This window comes from Cottoperca gobio, unplaced genomic scaffold, assembly GCF_900634415.1.
Source record: "Cottoperca gobio unplaced genomic scaffold, fCotGob3.1 fCotGob3_75arrow_ctg1, whole genome shotgun sequence".
Lineage (NCBI taxonomy): Eukaryota > Metazoa > Chordata > Actinopteri > Perciformes > Bovichtidae > Cottoperca > Cottoperca gobio.
Genome location: NW_021167066.1, coordinates 11,919 through 39,697, shown reverse-complemented (window position 1 = coordinate 39,697; position 27,779 = coordinate 11,919). Strand labels below are relative to the sequence as shown.

The 27,779-nt window shown below is 44.5% G+C and overlaps 1 protein-coding gene across 1 annotated transcript; it reads right to left on the bottom strand.

The window, feature by feature from the left end:
* Positions 1-27,779, bottom strand: LOC115006264 (segment polarity protein dishevelled homolog DVL-3-like; the record flags this gene model as incomplete). Its single annotated transcript, XM_029428391.1, is given in 13 exon segments — positions 1-263; positions 5,779-5,970; positions 9,041-9,208; positions 15,648-15,850; positions 15,852-15,942; positions 16,057-16,124; positions 16,508-16,584; positions 16,673-16,812; positions 17,728-17,797; positions 18,889-18,988; positions 26,783-26,927; positions 27,022-27,098; positions 27,624-27,779. Coding segments are annotated over 13 exon segments (1,750 nt in total), but the record flags the coding sequence as incomplete, so codon positions are not given.

The window sequence follows — 27,779 nt, the reverse complement described above, 5'->3', positions numbered from 1 at the left end:
CTAAACCAGGTCACATGACATCCACAAAGAAATCCCGGGGTTTCCCATGGCGAGGCAGAGGACTGTCGAGAAGCAGGAAAGGTCACGGTGCTGACCTCGAGGCGGCGAGGGTGCCGGCGGGAGATCCTCTGAGTCTTTGTTACCATGGAGACCATGTTTGTCTGGCGAAGCGCTCACTTCCTGTTTGGTCAGCTCTGATTCACTGCCTCGTCCTCCGCCCTCCTTCTGAGCGTCACTACAGTTTGATCCGCTGCTGTGACTTCCTGCACACATTAAACATCCTGTTGGTGTTTCATGACAGTATGTTGTCAACATGATTAGTAAGTTCTACTTCCTGTCCGTCCTGAAGAAGGGTCCCTCCCTGTACAGCATTTAAAATCCTTTAAATAAATACATTTACTTGATTATTTATCTAATATTTAAACTACCAAGCTAGGGCTGGACGATTTGGACAAAATGTTTTCACAATTTCTTTCCGTGAAGAAACCAGAAGGTGGATTCCTGGTGGATAATTAAAAGCGATAACGCGCCGTGGACCCTCGTTTCTTATTTTCCTACCATCCATCCCAAAAAGTCAGTTGAGAGTTTGTATAAGAAACGTAGCCAGAGAGTCGCTCTCACCGTTTTACATGGACAAGGTTCAAACTACCGCTCGGCCACGAGTTATTTGTATATAGTTATTATAAATGTAAACGCGGCTGCTCGCACCCTCAGAGTCGGAAGCTGATATTCACTCAGTGTTGATCAGGAAAACAACAGCGGTGTTTTTAAAATGATACGACTGCGGAAGAGTTTTAGGGCAACGCATGAGGAAAACAATGAGGAAGATTTTTTATAATTTTCTTTGCATATCAAGAATAAAGTAGACATTTTGAAAATAAAGTTAAAATCCTTGAGAAAGCAGTCGCAAAACAGTTTGTGTGATTTTTTACATAATAATAGTTTATTTGAGGGTTTTTCAATCTGGATTTATGCTCTGGGCCTGTTTTTCTGCCAATGGAACTGGTGCTTTACAGAAAGTAAATGGAATAATGAAGAATTAAGAATTACCTCCAAATTCTTCAGGAGAACCTAAAATCATCAGCCAGATGGTTGGGTCTTGGCTGCAGTTGGGTGTTTCCAACAGGACAATGACCCCAAACACACATCAAAGTGGTAAAGGAAGGTTAAATCAAGCTAGAATTAATGTTTTAGAATAGCCCTGTCATAAAGTCCTGACTTAAACCCATCGAGAACATGTGGATAGCAGCTTATTACTCTTTCTTAATAGAAGAACATAAGAACAACCCCAGGTTTCTGTTCAGCACTGAGGCTGACAGAGAGCCACAGCTCTACAGAGCCTTCTGTTCCTATATCTCTCAGTAGTGACGACTTCATGAGCTTCTTAACCATAAAATTATATTATTAGAGACAAATTAACCTCCTCCTGACCTCAATCAGTAACGACTTAACTTCAACCTCCAGAACCTTAAAAACATCTGTAACTCCTGAAATATATCTCGACTGTTTTACTCCAATCAACCTTAACCAACTACTTCAACAATCTCATCGTCTAAGCATCAACCTGTCTTTTAGACCCGATTCCAACTAAACTGTTTAAAGAAGTTTGACCCTTAATTAACACCTCGTTATTAAATATGATCAACCTGTCTCTATTATCTGGCTACGTACCACAATCCTTTAAAGTAGCTGTAATAAAACCACTTCTTAAAAAGTCTGGTCTTGATCCAGAGGTTTTAGCCAACTATAGGCCGATATCTAACCTTCCCTTTCTCGCTAAGATCCTTGAGAAAGCAGTCGCAAAACAGTTGTGTGACTTTTTACATAATAATAGTTTATTTGAGGATTTTCAATCTGGATTTAGAGTTCATCATAGCACAGAGACGGCACTGGTGAAAGTTACCAATGACCTAATGGCATCAGACAAAGGACTTGTCTCTGTTCTTGTCTTGTTAGACCTCAGTGCTGCTTTCCACACTGTTTGATCATGACATCTACTACAGAGACTGGAACATTGTGTTGGCATAAAGGAACCGCACTAAGCTGGTTCAAGTCCTATTTATCTGAGCGATAAATAGGTGATTTTTAAATTCGATCACACCATCAGTTCTGTCACATGGATGTTGTATTTGTACTATGTTTGTTTATCGTGCACACACAACATCTATCACAGTGTGTGTGTCCTTGGAGGGGTCCTCCTCAGTCTCTCTGAGCTTTTCTCTTTAATTGTTGGTTTTCTTTTAGGTTTAAGTTTTTCCTTGTGCGAGGGTCTGAGGACAGAGGGTGTGAGGACAGAGGGTCTAAGGACAGAGGATGTAAGGACAGAGGGTGTGAGGACAGATGGTCTGAGGACAGAGGGTCTAAGGACAGAGGATGTAAGGACAGAGGGTGTGAGGACAGAGGGTCTAAGGACAGAGGATGTAAGGACAGAGGGTGTGAGGACAGATGGTCTGAGGACAGAGGGTCTAAGGACAGAGGATGTAAGGACAGAGGGTGTGAGGACAGAGGGTCTAAGGACAGAGGGTCTAAGGACAGAGGGTCTGAGGACATAGGGTCTAAGGACAGAGGGTGTGAGGACAGAGGGTCTAAGGACAGAGGGTGTGAGGACAGAGGGTCTAAGGACAGAGGATGTAAGGACAGAGGGTGTGAGGACAGAGGGTCTGAGGACAGAGGGTCTAAGGACAGAGGGTCTGAGGACAGAGGGTCTAAGGACAGAGGGTCTGAGGACAGAGGGTCTGAGGACAGAGGGTCTAAGGACAGAGGATGTTAAGGACAGAGGGTGTGAGGACAGAGGGTCTAAGGACAGAGGGTTGTGAGGACAGAGGGTCTGAGGACAGAGGGTCTAAGGACAGAGGGTCTGAGGACAGAGGGTCTGAGGACATAGGGTCTAAGGACAGAGGGTGTGAGGACAGAGGGTCTAAGGACAGAGGATGTAAGGACAGAGGGTGTGAGGACAGAGGGTCTGAGGACAGAGGGTCTAAGGACAGAGGGTCTGAGGACAGAGGGTCTAAGGACAGAGGGTCTGAGGACAGAGGGTCTGAGGACAGAGGGTCTAAGGACAGAGGATTGTAAGGACAGAGGGTGTGAGGACAGAGGGTCTAAGGACAGAGGGTCTGAGGACAGAGGGTCTAAGGACAGAGGATGTAAGGACAGAGGGTGTGAGGACAGAGGGTCTAAGGACAGAGGGTCTAAGGACAGAGGGTCTGAGGACAGAGGGTCTAGGACAGAGGGTCTGAGGACAGAGGGTCTAAGGACAGAGGATGTAAGGACAGAGGGTGTGAGGACAGAGGGTCTAAGGACAGAGGATGTAAGGACAGAGGGTGTGAGGACAGAGGGTCTGAGGACAGAGGGTCTAAGGACAGAGGGTCTGAGGACAGAGGGTCTGAGGACATAGGGTCTAAGGACAGAGGGTGTGAGGACAGAGGGTCTAAGGACAGAGGGTCTGAGGACAGAGGGTCTAGGACAGAGGATGTAAGGACTGAGGGTGTGAGGACAGAGGGTCTGAGGACAGAGGGTCTAAGGACAGAGGGTCTGAGGACAGAGGGTCTGAGGACAGAGGGTCTAAGGACAGAGGATGTAAGGACAGAGGGTGTGAGGACAGAGGGTCTAAGGACAGAGGGTCTGAGGACAGAGGGTCTAAGGACAGAGGATGTAAGGACAGAGGGTGTGAGGACAGAGGGTCTAAGGACAGAGGGTCTAAGGACAGAGGGTCTGAGGACAGAGGGTCTAAGGACAGAGGGTCTGAGGACAGAGGGTCTGAGGACAGAGGGTCTAAGGACAGAGGATGTAAGGACAGAGGGTCTGAGGACAGAGGGTCTAAGGACAGAGGGTCTGAGGACAGAGGGTCTAAGGACAGAGGGTCTGAGGACAGAGGGTGTAAGGACATAGGGTCTAAGGACAGAGGGTGTGAGGACAGAGGGTCTAAGGACAGAGGGTCTGAGGACAGAGGGTCTAAGGACAGAGGATGTAAGGACAGAGGGTGTGAGGACAGAGGGTCTGAGGACAGAGGGTCTAAGGACAGAGGGTCTGAGGACAGAGGGTCTGAGGACAGAGGGTCTAAGGACAGAGGATGTAAGGACAGAGGGTGTGAGGACAGAGGGTCTAAGGACAGAGGGTCTGAGGACAGAGGGTCTAAGGACAGAGGATGTAAGGACAGAGGGTGTGAGGACAGAGGGTCTAAGGACAGAGGGTCTAAGGACAGAGGGTCTGAGGACAGAGGGTCTAAGGACAGAGGGTCTGAGGACAGAGGGTCTGAGGACAGAGGGTCTAAGGACAGAGGATGTAAGGACAGAGGGTCTGAGGACAGAGGGTCTAAGGACAGAGGGTCTGAGGACAGAGGGTCTGAGGACAGAGGGTCTAAGGACAGAGGATGTAAGGACAGAGGGTGTGAGGACAGAGGGTCTAAGGACAGAGGGTCTGAGGACAGAGGGTCTAAGGACAGAGGATGTAAGGACAGAGGGTGTGAGGACAGAGGGTCTAAGGACAGAGGGTCTAAGGACAGAGGGTCTGAGGACAGAGGGTCTAAGGACAGAGGGTCTGAGGACAGAGGGTCTGAGGACAGAGGGTCTAAGGACAGAGGATGTAAGGACAGAGGGTCTGAGGACAGAGGGTCTAAGGACAGAGGGTCTGAGGACAGAGGGTCTAAGGACAGAGGGTCTGAGGACAGAGGGTGTAAGGACATAGGGTCTAAGGACAGAGGGTGTGAGGACAGAGGGTCTAAGGACAGAGGGTCTGAGGACAGAGGGTCTAAGGACAGAGGATGTAAGGACAGAGGGTGTGAGGACAGAGGGTCTGAGGACAGAGGGTCTAAGGACAGAGGGTCTGAGGACAGAGGGTCTGAGGACAGAGGGGTCTAAGGACAGAGGATGTAAGGACAGAGGGTGTGAGGACAGAGGGTCTAAGGACAGAGGGTCTGAGGACAGAGGGTCTAAGGACAGAGGATGTAAGGACAGAGGGTGTGAGGACAGAGGGTCTAAGGACAGAGGGTCTAAGGACAGAGGGTCTGAGGACAGAGGGTCTAAGGACAGAGGGTCTGAGGACAGAGGGTCTGAGGACAGAGGGTCTAAGGACAGAGGATGTAAGGACAGAGGGTCTGAGGACAGAGGGTCTAAGGACAGAGGGTCTGAGGACAGAGGGTCTAAGGACAGAGGGTCTGAGGACAGAGGGTGTAAGGACAGAGGGTCTAAGGACAGAGGGATCCTATGTACAGACTGTAAGCACTGAGACAAATATGTCATTGATGTCAGGACAGCAGAAAGTCTTCACACCTTCTGCAGACTGAACACTCACCTGTTTCGACTGCACCTCGGCGAATGAAGTAAACAAAATAACTGTTCTTTGTATGTTGTACTTGTATCTGGTTTGGCTTATTTATAGCTAATAGTTGAATTTGTATTCTATTGTTTCTGTATGTTGCACTTCAAACTGGCTATCTGAAAACAGTGTTCACTTATACGATTGTACCTATTTGAAGCTATTGTACTTACAAGATTCTTGCTGTTCGGAGTTGTATCTCCAGGATTGTTTGCACTTTTTGTACATCGCTTTGGACAAAAGCGTCAGCTAAATGAACTGTAATAGTAGTAATAGCAATATTAGGCTTTATAAATACATTTTATTTGATTTTTGATTTGAGAATGAATCAAACTGCTAGCGTTAGCGCGCAAACTAAAAGTTCAACTTTATTCTCGAAATTCAACAATAAATAAAAATGTTCCTCTGAAGTTTCCCTTCTGCCTGCCTCTCATACAGAAGAGTAAAGACAAAGTATTGCGTCACCTTCACTGTGCGGACTTCCTGCTCCCCAGGCCGGCAGCGGATGGGGGGGGTGAGGCGAGCTGTAGGGATGAGGGCCGGGGTACTGATATGGGAAGACCGGGGGCCTCTGGGGGCCTGAAGGAGCCAGCGGGTCACAGTCTGATCCCCCTCGACTGGAAACCTCATGATCCAGCAGAGTCAGTACAGCCAGGTCTGACAGACGCAGTATTACAGGTGTTAGTACTTATACTCTGTAGTACTTATAAACCGTTAGTACTTATACACTGTAGTACTTAGACAGCAGGTGTTAGTACTTATACACCAGGTGTTAGTACTTATACACCAGCTGTTAGTACTTATACATCAGGTGTTAGTACTTAGACAGCAGGTGTTAGTACTTATACACCAGGTGTTAGTACTTATACAGCAGGCTGTTAGTACTTATACATCAGGTGTTAGTACTTATACAGCAGGTGTTAGTACTTATACATCAGGTGTTAGTACTTATACACCAGGTGTTAGTACTTATACACCAGCTGTTAGTACTTATACATCAGGTGTTAGTACTTATACATCAGGTGTTAGTACTTATACACCAGCTGTTACTACTTATACATCAGGTGTTAGTACTTATACAGCAGGTGTTAGTACTTATACATCAAGTGTTAGTACTTATACACCAGGTGTTAGTACTTATACATCAGGTGTTAGTACTTATACATCAGGTGTTAGTACTTATACACCAGGTGTTAGTACTTATACATCAGGTGTTAGTACTTATACATCAGGTGTTAGTACTTATACACCAGGTGTTAGTACTTATACAGCAGGTGTTAGTACTTATACATCAGGTGTTAGTACTTATACACCAGCTGTTAGTACTTATACAGCAGGTGTTAGTACTTATACATCAGGTGTTAGTACTTATACACCAGGTGTTAGTACTTATACACCAGCTGTTAGTACTTATACATCAGGTGTTAGTACTTATACACCAGGTGTTAGTACTTATACACCAGCTGTTAGTACTTATACACCAGGTGTTAGTACTTATACACCAGGTGTTAGTACTTATACATCAGGTGTTAGTACTTATACATCAGGTGTTAGTACTTATACACCAGGTGTTAGTACTTATACATCAGGTGTTAGTACTTATACACCAGGTGTTAGTACTTATACATCAGGTGTTAGTACTTATACATCAGGTGTTAGTACTTATACACCAGCTGTTAGTACTTATACAGCAGGTGTTAGTACTTATACATCAGGTGTTAGTACTTATACACCAGCTGTTAGTACTTATACAGCAGGTGTTAGTACTTATACATCAGGTGTTAGTACTTATACACCAGGTGTTAGTACTTATACACCAGCTGTTAGTACTTATACACCAGCTGTTAGTACTTATACACCAGGTGTTAGTACTTATACACCAGCTGTTAGTACTTATACACCAGGTGTTAGTACTTATACACCAGGTGTTAGTACTTATACATCAGGTGTTAGTACTTATACATCAGGTGTTAGTACTTATACACCAGGTGTTAGTACTTATACATCAGGTGTTAGTACTTATACAGCAGGTGTTAGTACTTATACATCAAGTATTAGTACTTATACACGAGGTGTTAGTACTTATACACCAGGTGTTAGTACTTATACATCAGGTGTTAGTACTTATACAGCAGGTGTTAGTACTTATACATCAAGTATTAGTACTTATACACGAGGTGTTAGTACTTATACACCAGGTGTTAGTACTTATACATCAGGTGTTAGTACTTATACACCAGCTGTTAGTACTTATACAGCAGGTGTTAGTACTTATACACCAGGTGTTAGTACTTATACACCAGGTGTTAGTACTTATACACCAGGTGTTAGTACTTATACATCAGGTGTTAGTACTTATACAGCAGGTGTTAGTACTTATACATCAGGTGTTAGTACTTATACACGAGGTGTTAGTACTTATACATCAGGTGTTAGTACTTATACATCAGGTGTTAGTACTTATACACCAGCTGTTAGTACTTATACAGCAGGTGTTAGTACTTATACATCAGGTGTTAGTACTTATACACCAGGTGTTAGTACTTATACAGCAGGTGTTAGTACTTATACATCAGGTGTTAGTACTTATACACCAGGTGTTAGTACTTATACACCAGCTGTTAGTACTTATACATCAGGTGTTAGTACTTATACACCAGGTGTTAGTACTTATACACCAGCTGTTAGTACTTATACACCAGGTGTTAGTACTTATACACCAGGTGTTAGTACTTATACATCAGGTGTTAGTACTTATACATCAGGTGTTAGTACTTATACACCAGGTGTTACTACTTATACATCAGGTGTTAGTACTTATACAGCAGGTGTTAGTACTTATACATCAAGTGTTAGTACTTATACACCAGGTGTTAGTACTTATACATCAGGTGTTAGTACTTATACATCAGGTGTTAGTACTTATACACCAGGTGTTAGTACTTATACATCAGGTGTTAGTACTTATACATCAGGTGTTAGTACTTATACACCAGCTGTTAGTACTTATACAGCAGGTGTTAGTACTTATACATCAGGTGTTAGTACTTATACACCAGCTGTTAGTACTTATACAGCAGGTGTTAGTACTTATACACCAGGTGTTAGTACTTATACACCAGCTGTTAGTACTTATACATCAGGTGTTAGTACTTATACACCAGGTGTTAGTACTTATACACCAGCTGTTAGTACTTATACACCAGGTGTTAGTACTTATACACCAGGTGTTAGTACTTATACATCAGGTGTTAGTACTTATACATCAGGTGTTAGTACTTATACACCAGGTGTTAGTACTTATACATCAGGTGTTAGTACTTATACAGCAGGTGTTAGTACTTATACATCAAGTATTAGTACTTATACACGAGGTGTTAGTACTTATACACCAGGTGTTAGTACTTATACATCAGGTGTTAGTACTTATACACCAGCTGTTAGTACTTATACAGCAGGTGTTAGTACTTATACATCAGGTGTTAGTACTTATACAACAGCTGTTAGTACTTATACACCAGCTGTTAGTACTTATACACCTGCTGTTAGTACTTATACATCAGGTGTTAGTACTTATACAGCAGTATTTATATAGCAGGTGTTATTACTTATTACACCAGGGATTAGTACACAAATACTTCACACTTTACTTCCTGGTATTTCTAAAGAATTATCACCACAATCTGTGATTACTGTAGTTTCTAGACTCTGTTAACGTGTGTCTCACCTCCACAGAGGTCTCCGAACACGTAGTAGCACTGTTCAGAGAAGGTCACCTTGTTGACGGTGTGTCGGATGTAACCGGCCTTCAGCAGGTTTCCTGCGTACTTGCGCGCCTCGCGGCGGTCAGTGAAGCCTTCCACGTTACGGTGGAGCCAGTCCACCACATCTGAACCTGGACGGAAGAAAGATAACTGAAGTTAGACGACGATCTTTGTAGAACTGGGCGGATAAATTAAGACATTTTAATGTATTTCTATTTAGGTTTGATGTTCCAGCTCTTGAAGGACTCAGAATCAGAATCAGAAATACTTTATTAGTCCCACAACGGGGAAATGTACCTTGTTACAGGAAAAGAACAATAAAGTAAAGTAGCGAGTACACAATAATTAAATAGAATAAAAAATAGTATAAGTACAAAGTGGTTGATAAAAATTGTAAAAGGGAATATTGCACATGGCAGTGATAATTGCACAACAGTGGTGGAATAGTCTGTTTTGGTGTGGTGATTGTACAGTCTGACCGATGAAGGATGAGGGTCTCCTTACTGATGAAGGGTGAGGGTCTCAATAACGATGAAGGGTGAGGGTCTCCCTCCTGATGAAGGGTCAGTGTCTCCTTACTGATGAAGGGTGAGGGGTGAGAGTCTTCTTACTGATGAAGGGTGAGGGTCTCCCTCCTGATGAAGGGTTAAAGACTTATTTCTGATGAAGGGTGAGGGTCTCCTTACCGATGAAGGGTGAGGGTCTCCTTACTGATGAAGGGTGAGGGTCTTCTTACTAATGAAGGGTGAGGGTCTCCTTACCGATGAAGGGTGAGAGTCTTTTTACTGATGAAAGGTGAGGGTCTCAATAACGATGAAGGGTGAGGGTCTCCCTCCTGATGAAGGGTCAGTGTCTCCTTACTGATGAAGGGTGAGGGGTGAGAGTCTTCTTACTGATGAAGGGTGAGGGTCTCCCTCCTGATGAAGGGTTAAAGACTTATTTCTGATGAAGGGTGAGGGTCTCCTTACCGATGAAGGGTGAGGGTCTCCTTACTGATGAAGGGTGAGGGTCTTCTTACTGATGAATGGTGAGAGTCTCCTTACTGATGAAGGGTGAGGGTTTCCTTACTGATGAAGGGTGAGGGTCTCCTGACTGATGAAGGGTGAGGGTCTCCTTACTGATGAAGGGTGAGGGTCTCCTTACTGATGAAGGGTTAGAGACTTCCCACCGATGAAGGGTGAGGGTCTCCTTACCGATGAAGGGTGAGGGTCTCCTTACTGATGAATGGTGAGAGTCTCCTTACTGATAAAGGGTGAAGGTCTTCTTACTGATGAAGGGTGAGGGTCCATCCATCCATCGTCTACCGCTTATCCGGGATCGGGTCGCGGGGGCAGCAGCTCCAGTAAGGAACCCCAATCTTCCCTTCTCCGGGCCACATCCTCCAGCTCCGACTGGGGGATCCTGAGGCGTTCCCAGGCCAGTGAGGAGATATAATCTCTCCACCGAGTCCTGGGTCTTCCCCGGGGTCTCCTCCCAGCTGGACGTGCCTGGAACACCTCCCTAGGGAGGCGCCCAGGTGGCATCCTTACTAGATGTCCGAACCACCTCAACTGGCTCCTTTCAACGTAAAGGAGCAGCGGCTCTACTCCGAGTCTCTCACGGATGGCTGAGCTTCTCACCCTATCTCTAAGGGAGACGCCAGCCACCCGTCTGAGAAAACCCATTTCGGCCGTTTGTACCCGTGATCTCGTTCTTTCGGTCATGACCCAGCCTTCATGACCATAGGTGAGGGTAGGAACGAAGATCGACCGGTAGATTGAGAGCTTTGCCTTCTGGCTCAGCTCTCTTTTCGTCACAACGGTGCGGTAAAGTGACTGTAATACCGCCCTCGCTGCTCCGATTCTCCGGCCAATCTCTCGCTCCATTGTCCCCTCACTCGCGAACAAGACCCCGAGGTACTTGAACTCCTTCACTTGGGGTAATGGCTCATTTCCTACCCAGAGTAGGCAATCCACCGGTTTCCTGCTGAGAGCCATGGCCTCAGATTTTGAGGTGCTGATCCTCATCCCAACCGCTTCACACTCGGCTGCGAACCGATCCAGTGACTGTTGAATGTCACAGACCGATGATGCCATAAGGACCACATCATCTGCAAAGAGCAGCGATGAGATCCTCAGGTCACCGAACTGCAACCCCTCTCCTCCACGACTACGCCTCGATATCCTATCCATGAAAATCACGAACAGGATTGGTGATAAAGCGCAGCCCTGGCGGAGGCCAACATTCACGGGAAACGAATCCGACTTACTGCCGAGTATCTGGACACAACTCTCGCTTTGGGCGTACAGGGATTGGATGGCCCTCAAAAGTGACCCCCTCACCCCATACTCCCGCAGCACCTCCCACAGTATCACCCGGGGGACCCGGTCATACACCTTCTCCAGATCCACAAAACACATGTAGACCGGATGGGCGTACTCCCAGGCCCCCTCCAGGATCCTTGCGAGAGTGAAGAGTTGGTCTGTTGTTCCACGACTAGGACGGAATCCGCATTGTTCCTCTTCAATCAGAGGTTCGACTACCGGCCGAACCCTCCTTTCCAGTACCTTGGAGTAGACTTTACCAGGGAGGCTGAGAAGTGTGATACCCCTGTAGTTGGCACACACTCTCTGGTCCCCCTTTTTAAATAGGGGAACCACCACCCCGGTCTGCCAACCCCTAGGCACTGTCCCAGACTTCCACGCAATGTTGACGAGACGTGTCAACCAAGACAGCCCCTCAACACCCAAAGCCTTCAGCATTTCTGGACGGATCTCATCAACCCCTGCGGCTTTGCCACTGTGGAGTTGTTTGACTACCTCAGTGACTTCCATCAGGGAAATTGACGATAATCCCCCATCAGCTTCCAGCTCTGCCTCAACCATAGAGGGCGTGTTAGTCGGATTCAGGAGTTCCTCAAAGTGCTCCTTCCACCGGCCGATAACCTTCTCAGTTGAAGTCAGCAGGGTCCCACCCTTGCTGTACACAGCTTGGATGGTTCCTCGCTTCCCCCTCCTGAGGTGCCGGATGGTTTTCCAGAAGCACCTTGGTGCCGACCGAAAGTCTTTCTCCATAGCTTCTCCGAACTTCTCCCACACCCGCTGCTTTGCCTCTGACACGGCAGAAGCTGCCGCCCTTCTAGTCCTTTGATACCCTGCAACTGTTTCCGGAGTCCTCCCGGATAACATAACCCGGAAGGACTCCTTCTTCAGTCGGACGGCTTCCCTGACCACCGGAGTCCACCACGGTGTTCGAGGGTTACCGCCCCTTGAGGCACCTAAGACCTTGAGACCACAGCTCATCACCGCAGCTTCAGCAATAGAGGTTTTGAACATCGCCCACTCAGGTTCAATGCCCCCAACCTCCACAGGGATGGCTGAAAAGCTCCGCCGGAGGTGTGAGTTAAAGATCCCCAGGACAGGGGCTTCCTCCAGACGTTCCCAGTTCACCCGCACTACCCGTTTGGGTTTACCAGGTCTGTCCAGAGTCTTCCCCCACCCCTTGATCCAACTCACCACCAGATGGTGATCAGTCGACAGCTCCGCCCCTCTCTTCACCCGAGTGTCCAAAACATGCGGCCTCAGATCAGATGATACGATTACGAAATTGATCATTGACCTTTGGCCTAGGGTGCTCTGGTACCACGTGCACTTATGAGCATCCTTATGTTCGAACATGGTGTTTGTTATGGCCATTCCATGGCTAGCACAGAAGTCCAACAACAAACGACCGTTCGGGTTTAGATCAGGGAGGCCCTTCCTCCCAATCACGCCTCTCCAGGTGTCTCCATCGTTTCCCACGTGTGCGTTGAAGTCTCCCAGCAAGACTATGGAGTCCCCTACTGGAGCCCCCTGCAGGGCTCCATTCAGGGTCTCCAAGAAGGCCGAATACTCAGAACTGCGGTTTGGGGCATAGGCACAAACAACAGTCAGAGTTTTCCCCCCCATAACCCGAAGGCGTAGGGAGGCGACCCTCTCGTCCACCGGGATAAACTCCAACGTAGCGGCGCTCAGCTGGGGGCTAGTGAGTATCCCCACCCCGGCCCGACGCCTCACACCTTGGGAAACTCCGGAGAAGAATAGAGTCTAACCCCTATCCAGGAGTACGGTTCCAGAGCCAAGACTGTGCGTGGAGGTAAGCCCCACCAGATCCAACTGGTAGCGATCCACCTCCCGCACTAGTTCCGGCTCCTTCCCCCACAGAGAGGTGACGTTCCACGTCCCCAGAGCCAGCCTCTGCTGCCCGGGTCTGGTCCGTCGAGGTCCCTGACCATCACTGCCACCCATGTGACAGCGCACCCGACCCCAGCGGTTTTTCCCATGAGTGGTGGGCCCACAGGATGGATGGATGGGAGGCACCACGTAGCTTCTTCGGGCTGTGCCCGACCGGGCTCCGTGGCAAACCCGGCCACCAGGCGCTCGCTGTTGGGCCCTCCCTCTGGGCCTGGCTCCAAACGGGGGCCCCGGGCTTCCTCCGGGCAGGGTCTCTCCTTTCCTTTCCCTTTCTTTCATGAAGTCGTTTTTGAAGGGTTAAAGACTTCCTACTGATAAAGGGTGAAGGTCTTCTTACTGATGAAGGGTGAGGGTGTCCTTACTAATGAAGGGTGAGGTTCTCCTTACCGATGAAGGGTGAGGGTCTTCTTACCGATGAAGGGTGAGGGTCTCCTTACTGATGAAGGGTTAGAGACTTCCTACTGATAAAGGGTGAAGGTCTTCTTACTGTTGAAGGGTGAGGGTGTCCTTACTAATGAAGGGTGAGGGTCTCCTTACCGATGAAGGGTGAGGGCCTTCTTACCGATGAAGGGTGAGGGTGTCCTTACTAATGAAGGGTGAGGGTCTCCTTACCGATGAAGGGTGAGGGTCTTCTTACCGATGAAGGGTGAGGGTCTTCTTACCGATGAAGGGTGAGGGTCTCCTTACTGATGAAGGGTTAGAGACTTCCTACTGATAAAGGGTGAAGGTCTTCTTACTGATGAAGGGTGAGGGTGTCCTTACTAATGAAGGGTGAGGTTCTCCTTACCGATGAAGGGTGAGGGTCTTCTTACCGATGAAGGGTGAGGGTCTCCTTACTGATGAAGGGTTAGAGACTTCCTACTGATAAAGGGTGAAGGTCTTCTTACTGTTGAAGGGTGAGGGTGTCCTTACTAATGAAGGGTGAGGGTCTCCTTGCCGATGAAGGGTGAGCGTCTTCTTACCGATGAAGGATGAGGGTCTCCTTACTGATGAAGGGTTAGAGACTTCCTACTGATAAAGGGTGAAGGTCTTCTTACTGATGAAGGGTGAAGGTGTCCTTACTAATGAAGGGTGAGGGTCTCCCTCCTGATCAAGGGTTAGAGACTTCCTACTGATGAAGGGTGAGGGTTTCCTTACTGATGAAGGGTGAGGGTCTCCTTACTGATGAAGGGTGAGGGTCTCCTTACCGGAGAAGGGTGAGAGTCTCCTTACTAATGAAGGGTGAGGGTCTTCTTACTAATGAAGGGTGAGGGTTTTCTTACTGATGAAGGGTGAGGGTCTCCTTACTAATGAAGGGTGAGGGTCTCCTTACCGATGAAGGGTGAGGGCCTTCTTACCGATGAAGGGTGAGGGTCTCCTTACTGATGAATGGTTAGAGTCTCCTTACTGATAAAGGGTGAAGGTCTTCTTACTGTTGAAGGGTGAGGGTGTCCTTACTAATGAAGGGTGAGGTTCTCCTTACCGATGAAGGGTGAGGGTCTTCTTACCGATGAAGGGTGAGGGTCTCCTTACTGATGAAGGGTTAGAGACTTCCTACTGATAAAGTGTGAAGGTCTTCTTACTGTTGAAGGGTGAGGATCTCCTTACTGATGAAGGGTTAGAGACTTCCTACTGAGAAAGGGTGAAGGTCTTCTTACTGTTGAAGGGTGAGGGTGTCCTTACTAATGAAGGGTGAGGGTCTCCTTACCGATGAAGGGTGAGGGTCTTCTTACCGATGAAGGGTGAGGGTCTTCTTACCGATGAAGGGTGAGGGTCTCCTTACTGATGAAGGGTTAGAGACTTCCTACTGATAAAGGGTGAAGGTCTTACTGTTGAAGGGTGAGGGTGTCCTTACTAATGAAGGGTGAGGGTCTCCTTGCCGATGAAGGGTGAGGGTCTTCTTACCGATGAAGGATGAGGGTCTCCTTACTGATGAAGGGTTAGAGACTTCCTACTGATAAAGGGTGAAGGTCTTCTTACTGATGAAGGGTGAAGGTGTCCTTACTAATGAAGGGTGAGGGTCTCCCTCCTGATCAAGGGTTAGAGACTTCCTACTGATGAAGGGTGAGGGTTTCCTTACTGATGAAGGGTGAGGGTCTCCTTACTGATGAAGGGTGAGGGTCTCCTTACCGGAGAAGGGTGAGAGTCTCCTTACTAATGAAGGGTGAGGGTCTTCTTACTAATGAAGGGTGAGGGTTTTCTTACTGATGAAGGGTGAGGGTCTCCTTACTAATGAAGGGTGAGGGTCTTCTTACTGATGAAGGGTGAGGGTCTCCTTACTAATGAAGGGTGAGGGTCTCCTTCCTGATGAAGGGTGAGGGTCTCCTTACTGATGAAGGGTTAGAGACTTCCTACTGATGAAGGGTGAGGGTCTTCTTACCAATGAAGGCGTTAGGGATGGTGATCTTCAGCCACATCCGGTCCCGTACCTCCAAGCCCGACTCGCGATTGGCCATCGCCTTGACAACAGCTGTCATCTCGCTGTGGATGCTGAGATGGTTTTCTTCATGGACGCCTGAAAAACACCGGCAGGTTAATGTTGAGTCGTGATTGGATGTACAGATGGAGGCTGCAGTGGCAGATGGGAGTCTCACCGTAGTGTGGGGGGAGTCTCCCCGTCATGGCGGCGGTGTGCGACACCCAGGCTGCCGGGTCGATTGGACGTACCGGCTCACCTTCGAGGGACGTGGGACGGAAAAGACGGAGGACAACAAGGCATTTAACATTAGCATAGGGAGGGAATGAATAGAGGTAATGAGGATCTGGAGAATTAAAAGATATTGACTCACTCCTTGGCAGTGTGAAGCAGCCTCGTGGGTTTGGATCCCAACACTTTGCCACAGTTAAGGTGACCGGACTACACACAGACAGTAAGACACACAGACAGGTACATAAATAACAAGATAACAATATGTTACATAATATTTTTGTAGTCCAACCCTGCCCTGGGTTCCTCCACAAAAAGACCAATGTGATTTTTCCATTGTTTTTTGGATAACTGCAGAAAATAATAAGCTAAAGGCAGACTAATGTTCGGCGTGATGTTTTTAACCATCATGTCAGGTTTTAGAACTCATAACGCCGACTCATGTCAGGGTTTAGGACTCATAACGCTGACTCATGTCAGGGTTTAGGACTCATAACGCTGACTCATGTCAGGGTTTAGGACTCATAACGCTGACTCAGTTTTTAGGATCCCTATAGAATTCTTAGCAGTAATAGTAATATTAGAAGTCTCACCCTGGTTTGTGAACGATCTCTCTCAGGACTCGGACAGCGTCGTCGTTACTCATGTTCTCAAAGTTGATGTCGTTCACCTTCCAGACATGGACAAATGTTTATTACTAACAGTAGTATCGGTAGTAGTAGTAGTATTAGTAGTATCAGTAGTAGTATCGGTAGTACCTGCAGTAACATGTCTCCAGGCTCGATACGTCCGTCTGCTGCCACCGCTCCGCCCTTCATGATGGAGCCAATATAAATTCCTCCATCTCCTCTGTCGTTACTCTGACCAACTATACTGATACCCAGAAAGTTATACCTCTCTGACAGAGAAACAGACAGGCAGACAGGTTTGTTGGTAAACTCCCAGGTGAGGTGAGATAGGCACATGATGAAAGAATTCCCGCACTATAACTTCCTGCAAAGTTACTTCCTGCACAGTAACTTCCTGCAAAGTTACTTCCTGCACAGTAACTTCCTGCACAATAACTTCCTGCAAAGTTACTTCCTGCACAGTAACTTCCTGCACAGTAACTTCCTGCACAGTAACTTCCTGTATAGTAACTTCCTGCACAGTAACTTCCTGTATAGTAACTTCCTGTATAGTAACTTCCTGCACAGTAACTTCCTGCACAGTAACTTCCTGCACAGTAACTTCCTGTATAGTAACTTCCTGCGCAGTAACTTCCTGCACAGTAACTTCCTGTATAGTAACTTCCTGCGCAGTAACTTCCTGCACAGTAACGTCCTGCACGGTAACTTCCTGCACAGTAACTTCCTGCACAGTAACGTCCTGCACAGTAACGTCCTGCACAATAACATCCTGCACAGTAACTTCCTGCACAGTATCGTCCTGCACAGTAACTTCCTGCACAATAACATCCTGCACAGTAACTTCCTGCACAGTAACTTCCTGTACAATAACTTCCTGCAAAGTAACTTCCTGCACAGTAACTTCCTGCACAGTAACTTCTTGCATAGTAACGTCCTGCACAGTAACGTCCTGCACAGTAACGTCCTGCACAGTAACTTCCTGCACAATAACTTCCTCCACAATAACTTCCTGCACAGTAAAATTCATAAAATCCTACTTCTCATCTGTAGAACTTAAAGACTTTTGATTTTAGACATTTTCTGGGGCATCATGAAGTCTTTCTTTTGATTAATGAATTCAATGCCTTTCTGTTTTTAACATATTTATATTATTTATTTTGGTAAATAGGACGTGGAGCACTCACCCATATTCAGAGTTACAGTGATGACGTTGAGCGACATGGTGGAGTCAGTAACACTGCTGAAAGACACAGACTGACAGACAGAAAGACAGACAGGAGGACGGACAGACAGACAGGAGGACGGACAGACAGGAGGACGGACAGACAGACAGGAGGACAGACAGACAGACAGACAGACAGACAGGAGGACGGACAGACAGACAGGAGGACAGACAGACAGACAGACAGACAGACAGGAGGACGGACAGACAGACAGGAGGACAGACAGACAGGAAGACAGACAGACAGGAGAACAGACAGACAGACAGACAGACAGGAGGACGGACAGACAGGAGGACAGACAGACAGACAGACAGGAGGACAGACAGACAGACAGACAGGAGGACGGACAGACAGACAGACAGACAGACAGACAGACAGACAGACAGACAGAGATAGACATAGTAAAAAAGATAAGAGAGGAAATATAAAGATGACAGAAAGAAGCTTCACGACAGTCTTCAGGTTTTAGTCGATTATTTTCATTATGGAGTAATCTACAGATTATAATAGAAATTCATAACAATACATGTGGAAATGTAAAGACAGATAACAAAATAATAAATATAAATTCTAAGCTTTTTCATTTATTTTCACATTTATAATTATTTCTCTTTTGTATATAAATTACAATTTCTTTCTGTATATATTTGTTTATTTATTATACATGTCCAGTCATTGTCTGTAACACTACTGTATTACTGCAGTGAGCAGTAGATATTGTATGTATAAATACTGCTTATGTAAATGTGTATATTTATTTAATGTATTTTTAATTTACTGTTTGAAATATTCCAACTTCAAAATGTTTTCTTTGTGCCAAATCTAAAGCATTTGTTGTCTAATTTATTATCCTAAGGAAACGTTGTCTGAGCGTTTAACGGCTGCTGTGTATTATTGTGTAATTTCTATATACACACACACACACACACATATATATATACAAATATATAAACATTCACATCATCAATATGTTCATTTATTTAAAGTTTAAATTCAACTTTAAAACCTGAATTTGACATGAAGGCGATGAAATCATTAATGTCAAGTGATGAGTGTGGGTGAGTGTGTGTGTGTGTGTGTGTGTGTGCGTGCGTGCGTGCGTGCGTGTGTGCGTGTGTGTACCCTCTCCATCCGCTGCTGTGTTTTGGGTTTTCGGTGGCGTCGGCGCTGTCGCCTGACGAGTCTTGGCGAGGAGCTGCTCCGTCCTGTTGATTGGCTGAACCTGGTGTGACATCACAGCAGGAAACACACCTGGTTCAGTTGATTGACAGCTCTGTAGCTACTTAGCAACAAGGTGCTCAGTCTAAATATATTACATATTATAATTAAAAACAAAATAAGCTGATAATCAAAAAATATATAAGAGCAAAGTCCTAAAAATTAAAAGGTATTGTAATATTTGTAGGAATCCATGAAATAAACATAGAAAATGTTTATTTATGAAATCACATTTACCACATTTTAAATTAAAACAAATCTAGAAATGTTTTTTAATAACAAACAAATTATTTAAATTAATATCACAAAACAGGAAGCCTGGCTACATACAGTTGTGGTCAAAAGTTTACATACACTTGTAAAGAACATGTATGTCATGGCAGTCTTGAGTTTCCAATAATTTCTAAAACTATTATTTTTCTGTGATGGACTGATTGAAGTACATACGTCTTTGTCACAAAAAAGATTTTTGAAGTTTGGTTATTTTATGAATTTATTATGGGTCTACTGAAAATGTGACCAAATCAGCTGGGTCAAAAATATACATACAGCAACATGAATTATTCATTTTGGTCATGTAGAAAATTGTGTCAATCAAATCAGCTTTGTGGCATGGCCTCTTCATTTCTTGTGAGTGATTATGATTGACTACAGCTAGTGAGCCTATTTAAATAAGGCTCATTTGATACAATCATTAGACCACAAACGCTACAATAGGGAAGTCAATGAAGCTCAGCACGGATCTGAAAAAGTGGATCATTGACTTGAAAAAGTCAGGAAAGTCACATGGAGCCATTTCAAAGCAGCTACAGGTCCCAATATCAACTGTGCAAACAATTGTTTGTAAGTATAAAGTGCATGGCACAGTAGTGTCACCTCCATGATCAGGAAGAAAACGCAAGCTATCACCTGCTTCTGAGAGAAAATTGGTCAGGATGGTCAAGATTCTACCGAGAACTACCAAAAAGCAGATCTGCTATGAAGTAGAAGCTGGTGGAACGCAGGTGTGAGTGTCCACAGTGAAGCGTGTTTTACATCGGCATGGTCTGAGAGGCTGCCTTGCAAGAAGGGAGCTCTTGCTCCAGAAGCGGCACCTTAAGGCTCGACTGAAGTTTGCTGCTGATCACATGGACAAAGAAAAGGCCTTCTGGAGGAAAGTTCTGTGGTCAGATCAAACAAAAAATTAGCTTTTTGGCCACAATGACCAGAAATATGTTTGGTGGAGAGAAGGTGAAGCCTTTAACCCCAAGAACACCATGCCTACCGTCAAGCATGGTGGTGGTAGTATTATGCTCTGAGCCTGTTTTTCTGCCAATGGAACTGGTGCTTTACAGAAAGTAAATGGAATAATGAAGAATTAAGAATTACCTCCAAATTCTTCAGGAGAACCTAAAATCATCAGCCAGATGGTTGGGTCTTGGCTGCAGTTGGGTGTTCCAACAGGACAATGACCCCAAACACACATCAAAAGTGGTAAAGGAAGGTTAAATCAAGCTAGAATTAATGTTTTAGAATAGCCTTCACAAAGTCCTGACTTAAACCCATCGAGAACATGTGGATAGCAGCTTATTACTCTTTCTTAATAGAAGAACATAAGAACAACCCCAGGTTTCAGCACTGAGGCTGACAGAAAGACACAGCTCTACAGAGCCTTCTATTCCTATATCTCTCAGTAGTGACGACTTCATGAGCTTCTTTAACCATAACATTATAATTATTAGAGACAAAATTAATCTCCTCCTGCCCTCAATTGGTAATGACTTAACTTCAACCTCCGGAATTTTAAAAACATTCGTAACTCCTGAAATATATCTCGACTGTTTTACTCCAATCAACCTTAACCAACTAACTTCAACAATCTCATCGTCTAACCATCAACCTGTCTTTTAGACCCTTATTCCAACTAAACTGTTTAAAGAAGTTTTACCCTCAATTAACACCTCGTTATTAAATATGATCAACCTGTCTCTATTATCTGGCTACGTACCACAATCCTTTAAAGTAGCTGTAATAAAACCACTTCTTAAAAAGCCTAGTCTTGATCCAGAGGTTTTAGTCAACTATAGGCCGATATCTAACCTTCCCTTTCTCGCTAAGATCCTTGAGAAAGCAGTTGCAAAACAGTTGTGTGACTTTTTACATAATAATAGTTTATTTGAGGATTTTCAATCTGGATTTAGAGTTCATCATAGCACAGAGACGGCACTGGTGAAAGTTACCAATGACCTTCTATTGGCATCACACAAAGGACTTGTCTCTGTTCTTGTCTTGTTAGACCTCAGTGCTGCTTTCGACACTGTTGATCAGGACATTCTACTACAGAGACTGGAACATTGTGTTGGCATAAAAGGAACCGCACTAAGCTGATTCAAGTCCTATTTATCTGAGCGATCTCAATTTGTACTTGTTAACGATAAATCCTCCATGACAGCCAAAGTCAGTCTTGGAGTTCCGCAGGGTTCTGTACTTGGACCGATTCTATTCACCTTATATATGCTTCCTTTGGGCAATATTATAAGGAACCACTCTATAAACTTTCATTGTTATGCAGATGATACCCAATTATATCTATCAATTAAACCAGATGAAACCAATCAATTGGCTAAACTTCAAGCCTTAAGGACATAAAAACTTGGATGTCTAGCAACTTCTTGATGTTAAGCATAGACAAAACTGAAGTTATTATACTTGGCCCTAAACGCCTCCGAAACGCATTTTCTAATGACATAGAAGCTCTGGATGGCATTAACTTGGCCTCCAGCACCACTGTAAGGAATCTTGGCGTCATCTTTGATCAGGATCTGTCGTTTAACTCCCACATAAAACAAATCTCAAGGACTGCCTTCTTTCATCTACGTAACATTGCAAAAATAAGACACATCCTGTCTCAAAATTATGCAGAAAAACTAGTCCATGCATTTGTTACTTCAAGGCTGGATTACTGCAACTCATTGTTATCAGATTGTCCCAAAAAGTCGCTTAAGACTCTTCAGTTGATCCAAAATGCAGCGGCACGTGTATTGACAAGAACAAGGAAACGGGATCATATTACTCCTGTATTAGCTGCTCTGCACTGGCTCCCGATAAAATACAGAATAGAATTCAAAATCCTTCTCGTGACTTACAAATCAATTAATGGTCAGGCTCCAGCATATCTTAAAGATCTCATAGTACCTTATAAACCAACTAGAGCATTACGCTCCCAGACTGCAGGGTTACTTGTGGTTCCTAGAGTCTCTAAGAGTACAATGGGAGCCAGAGCCTTCAGCTATCAAGCTCCTCTCTAGTGGAACCAGCTTCCAGTTTGTGTTCGGGAGGCAGACACACTCTCCACATTTAAGAGCAGGCTAAAGACTTTCCTTTTTGATAAAGCTTATAGTTAGGGCTGGCTCAGGTTTGCCTTGGATTAGCCCCTAGTTATGCTGCTATAGGCTTAGACTACCGAGGGACCTCCCTGCTCTCTTCCTTCTCTTCCTCTCTCCTCCCCTCCCTCTCTCTTCTTCTCCCTCTCTATCTGTATGCATTTATGTAAATGTATGTTACTAACTCATCATCCAGGGCATCATCCCCGGAGTTTCGGTGTCTCTCATGTGGCAGGTTGCCACTGATAAAGTTTACGTCAGGAATCGTGGCTGTGCCTGCTGCCCTGGTCCTGCTGCCCTGGTGACCTTTTTGACATTTTCCTGGATTCATCCAAACTTTCTCTTTTTTGAACACAATATAATTTCTGTCAAATGTTGTACTTGTACTATGTTGTTTATCCTGTACACACGACATCTATTGCACGTCTGTCCGTCCTGGGAGAGGGATCCCTCCTCAGTCTCTCCCAGAGGTTTCTTCCATTTTTCCCCCTTTAATTATGGGGTTTCTTTTAAGAAGTTTTTCCTTGTGCGATGCGAGGATCTAAGGACAGAGGGTGTCGTAACCTGTACAGTCTGTAAAGCACACTGACACAAATGTATAATTTGTGATATTGGGCTATATAAATTAATTTGATTTGATAGTGCTGAAGAAACAAGTCCATGTCAGAAAGCCAACAAATTTAGCTGAATTGCACCAGAGGCAGAGCTGGAAGCTGATGGGGGATCATCGTCAATTTCCCTGATGGAAGTCACTGAGGTAGTCAAACAACTCCACAGTGGCAAAGCCGCAGGGGTTGATGAGATCCGTCCAGAAATGCTGAAGGCTTTGGGTGTTGAGGGGCTGTCTTGGTTGACACGCCTCGTCAACATTGCGTGGAAGTCTGGGACAGTGCCTAGGGGTTGGCAGACCGGGGTGGTGGTTCCCCTATTTAAAAAGGGGAACCAGAGAGTGTGTACCAACTACAGGGGTATCACACTTCTTAGCCTCCCTGGTAAAGTCTACTCCAAGGTACTGGAAAGGAGGGTTCGGCCGGTAGTTGAACCTTTGATTGAAGAGGAACAATGCGGATTCCGTCCTGGTCGTGGAACAACGGACCAACTCTTCACTCTCACAAGAATTCTGGAGGGGGCCTGGGAGTACGCCCATCCGGTCTACATGTGTTTTGTGGATCTGGAGAAGGCGTATGACCGGGTCCCCCGGGTGATACTGTGGGAGGAGCTGCGGGACTATGGGGTGAGGGGTCACTTCTGAGGGCCATCCAATCATTGTACGCCCAAAGCGAGAGTTGTGTCCGGATACTCGGCAGTAAGTTGGACTCATTCCCAGTGAATGTTGGCCTCCGCCAGGGCTGCGCTTTATCACCAATCCTGTTTGTAATTTTCATGGATAGGATATCGAGGCGTAGTCGTGGAGGAGAGGGGTTGCAGTTCAGTGACCTGAGGATCTCATCGCTGCTCTTTGCAGATGATGTGGTCCTTATGACATCATCGGTCTGTGACCTTCAACAGTCACTGGATCGGTTCGCAGCCGAGTGTGCATCGGTTGGGATGAGGATCAGCACCTCAAAATCTGAGGCCATGGCTCTCAGCAGGAAACCGGTAGATTGTCTACTCCGGGTAGGGAATGAGCCTTTACCCCAAGTGTAGGACTTCAAGTACCTTGGGGTCTTGTTCGCGAGTGAGGGGACGATGGAGCGAGAGATTGGCCGGAGAATCGGAGCAGCGGGGGCGGTACTACAGTCACTTTACCGCACCGTTGTGACGAAAAGAGAGCTGAGCCAGAAGGAAAAGCTCTCAATCTACCGGTCGATCTTCGTTCCTACCCTTACCTATGGTCATGAAGGCTGGGTCACGGGTACAAGCGGCTGAAATGGGTTTTCTCAGACGGGTGGCGTCTCCCTTAGAGATAGGGTGAGAAGCTCAGCCATCTGTGAGAGACTCGGAGTAGAGCCGCTGCTCCTTTACTTTGAAAGGAGCCAGTTGAGGTGGTTCGGGCATCTAGTAAGGATGCCACCTGGGCGCCTCCCTAGGGAGGTGTTCCAGGCACGTCCAGCTGGGAGGAGACCCCGGGGAAGACCCAGGACTCGGTGGAGAGATTATATCTCCTCACTGGGAACACCTTGGGATCCCCCAGTCGGAGCTGGAGGATGTGGCCCGGAGAAGGGAAGATTGGGGTTCCTTACTGGAGCTGCTGCCCCCGCGACCCGATCCCGGATAAGCAGTGGACGATGGATGGATGGATGCACCGATTCTGAGGAGTGGTCAAAGATTCAACCAGAAGCTTGAGGATGGCTACCGAAAGTGCCTAATTTAGGTGAAAATGGCCAAGGGACATACAACCAAATATTGGCGTTGCTGTATGTATATTTTTGACCCAGCAGATTTGGTCACATCTTCAGTAGACCCATAATAAATTCATAAAATAACCAAACTTCAAAAATCTTTTTTGTGACAAAGAAAAATAAGAGTTTTAGAAATTATTGGAAACTCAAGACTGCCATGACATACATGTTCTTTACAAGTGTATGTAAACTTTTGACCACAACTGTATGTAAAGCAATTATAGGAGCAAAACATTTAATATTATTAATATACATTGATATCAATATAATAAATACATATAAAAAGTAATCTATTAAGAGATATTTAAAAAAATCTAAAACTCTATAAGTTATACATATATAAAATATAAAACATTATGAAAAAATAATAAAATATAAAACAAAACGTGTTTTTTGGAAACTGCATCCCATCTAATTTTAAGAATTATAAATCACAATTAATGTCAAAAATGCATATCTAGGAAAACATAATAAAAAACAAACCTTTGAAAACAAAAAACTGAAAAGTGAAATGTAAATAATCCAGAATCCCAAAAGACGTTAAAAACTGATATAAATGATAAAAGCAGAGGTTACATATTATCTATTTATTATATATTATAAATATATAAGGTTGAGATAAATGAGTCAGGTCTGACTGACAGGAACATTATTTCTGCAGATCAGCGGGGACTCTTTTATCTGCGGGACAATAAACACACCGCACCGCCGGTCACATGACCTGCAGCAGCCAATCAGAGCAGGGGGAGGTGATGGAGTCTGTACAGGTTTACTGGAGCAGAAGAAGAAGACCGGAGGGCGTTATCACCGAACCGACCAATCACAGTGAGAGCTGCTGATGATGTCAATGAGTCACATGTCCAGGAAGTTAAAGGAGCAACATAAACCTCCTGCTGGAGGAGGAGGGGGGAGGGGAGCTGTAGCTTAGATTTAATTTTAAATGGAAGCTGATTTATTGATTTACTTTTATTTATTCACTTTTATTTATTTATTCACTTTTATTTATTTTTATTTATTTACTTTTATTTATTCACTTTTATTCATTCACTTTTATTAATTTACATTTATTGATTTACTTTTATTTATTTTTATTTATTTATTCCCTTTTATTTATTTTCATTTATTCACTTTCATTTATTCACTTTCATTTATTCACTTTTATTGATTTACTTTTATTTATTCACTTTTACTTATTCACTTTATTAATTTACATTTATTGATTTACTTTTATTGATTTATTTTTATTGATTTATTTTATTTTATTTATTCACTTTTATTTATTTATTTACTTTTATTTATTCACTTTTATTTATTTATTTACTTTTATTTATTTACTTACATTTATTCCTTTTTATTTATTTACTTTCATTTATTCACTTTTATTAATTTACATTTATTTATTCACTTTTATTTATTTTATTTATTCACTTTTATTTATTCACTTTTATTTATTTACTTTTATTTATTCCTTTTTATTTATTTACTTTTATTTATTCACTTTTATTTATTCCTTTTTATTTGTTTACTTTTATTTATTCACTTTTATTTATTTATTTACTTTTATTTATTCCTTTTTATTTATTTACTTTCATTTATTCACTTTTATTAATTTACATTTATTTATTCACTTTTATTTCTTCACTTTTATTTATTTACTTTTATTTATTCACTTTTATTTATTTACTTTTATTTATTCACTTTTATTTATTCACTTTCATTTATTCACTTTCATTTATTCACTTTTATTTATTTACTTTTATTTATTCACTTTTACTTATTCACTTTTATTAATTTACATTTATTGATTTACTTTTATTTGTTTATTTTTATTTGTTTATTTTTATTTATTCACTTTTATTTATTTATTTACTTTTATTTATTTACTTTTATTTATTCCTTTTTATTTATTTACTTTCATTGATTCACTTTTATTGATTTACTTTCATTTATTCACTTTTATTAATTTACATTTATTGATTCACTTTTATTTATTTAATTTTATTTATTCACTTTTATTTATTCACTTTTATTTATTTACTTTTATTTATTCACTTTTATTCCCTTTCTGAGCCTCACAGCCGTCGCTGCGCTCACCTTCCCCCGGAGTCGTCCTCCGAGGAGCAGAAGCTGGTTGTCTCTAACTGGCTGCTGTGCTGAGTTGACGAGCTGTCGCCTATACCTGCTGGCCCCGCCGCATTCTGATCAGCTGGCCTGGGGGCGTGGCCATTCAGACGCTCACCTGCAGAGAGAGCGACCAATCAGAGCTAGAGAAACTGAAACTGCTTTAAAAGGAACAAAGTGAAGAAGAAGAAGAAGAAGAAGATGCTTCTCACCTCGCTCTTCTTCTGGGGAGGAGACGGCGCTGACCTCTGACCCCTGCAGCGCCTCCTGACTGAGAACAACAGCAGCACTGACAGACAGGCAGAGAGACAGACAGGCAGAGAGACAGACAGGCAGACAGACAGACAGGCAGAGAAACAGGCAGAGAGAGAGACAGACAGAGAGACAGACAAACAGTAAGGCAGGCAGAGAGACAGACAGGCAGAGAGAGAGAGAGACAGCCAGAGAAACAGGCAGAGACAGACAGACAGACAGTCAGGCAGACAGAGAGACAGACAGACAGTCAAGCAGACAGAGAGACAGACAGGCAGAGAGACAGACAGAGAGACAGACAGACAATCAGGCAGGCAGAGAGACAGACAGGCAGAGAGAGAGACAGAGAGAGAGACAGACAGACAGACAGAGAAACAGGCAGAGAGAGACAGACAGACAGTCAGGCAGGCAGAGAGACAGACAGGCAGAGAGAGAGACAGGCAGAGAGACAGACAGGGAGTTTGTGAGGGGATTTTTATAATTTCAATACACATGTTTGGGGCTCCTCTATATATTCTCCTTTATGTAGTCATGAATTATTTCAGGTGAGACAGGTACTCACTGGAAGGACGGCGGTCTGGATTCTCCAATCACACCTGACCTCTCAATGGGGGGCGGGGCCAGACCGGTGGGCGTGGCTATAGACTGAAGGTCTGACCCCCTGAAATCTAACTGACAGGTTTCTGCAGACACCAGCTGCAAAAAGAGGAAGGAACAC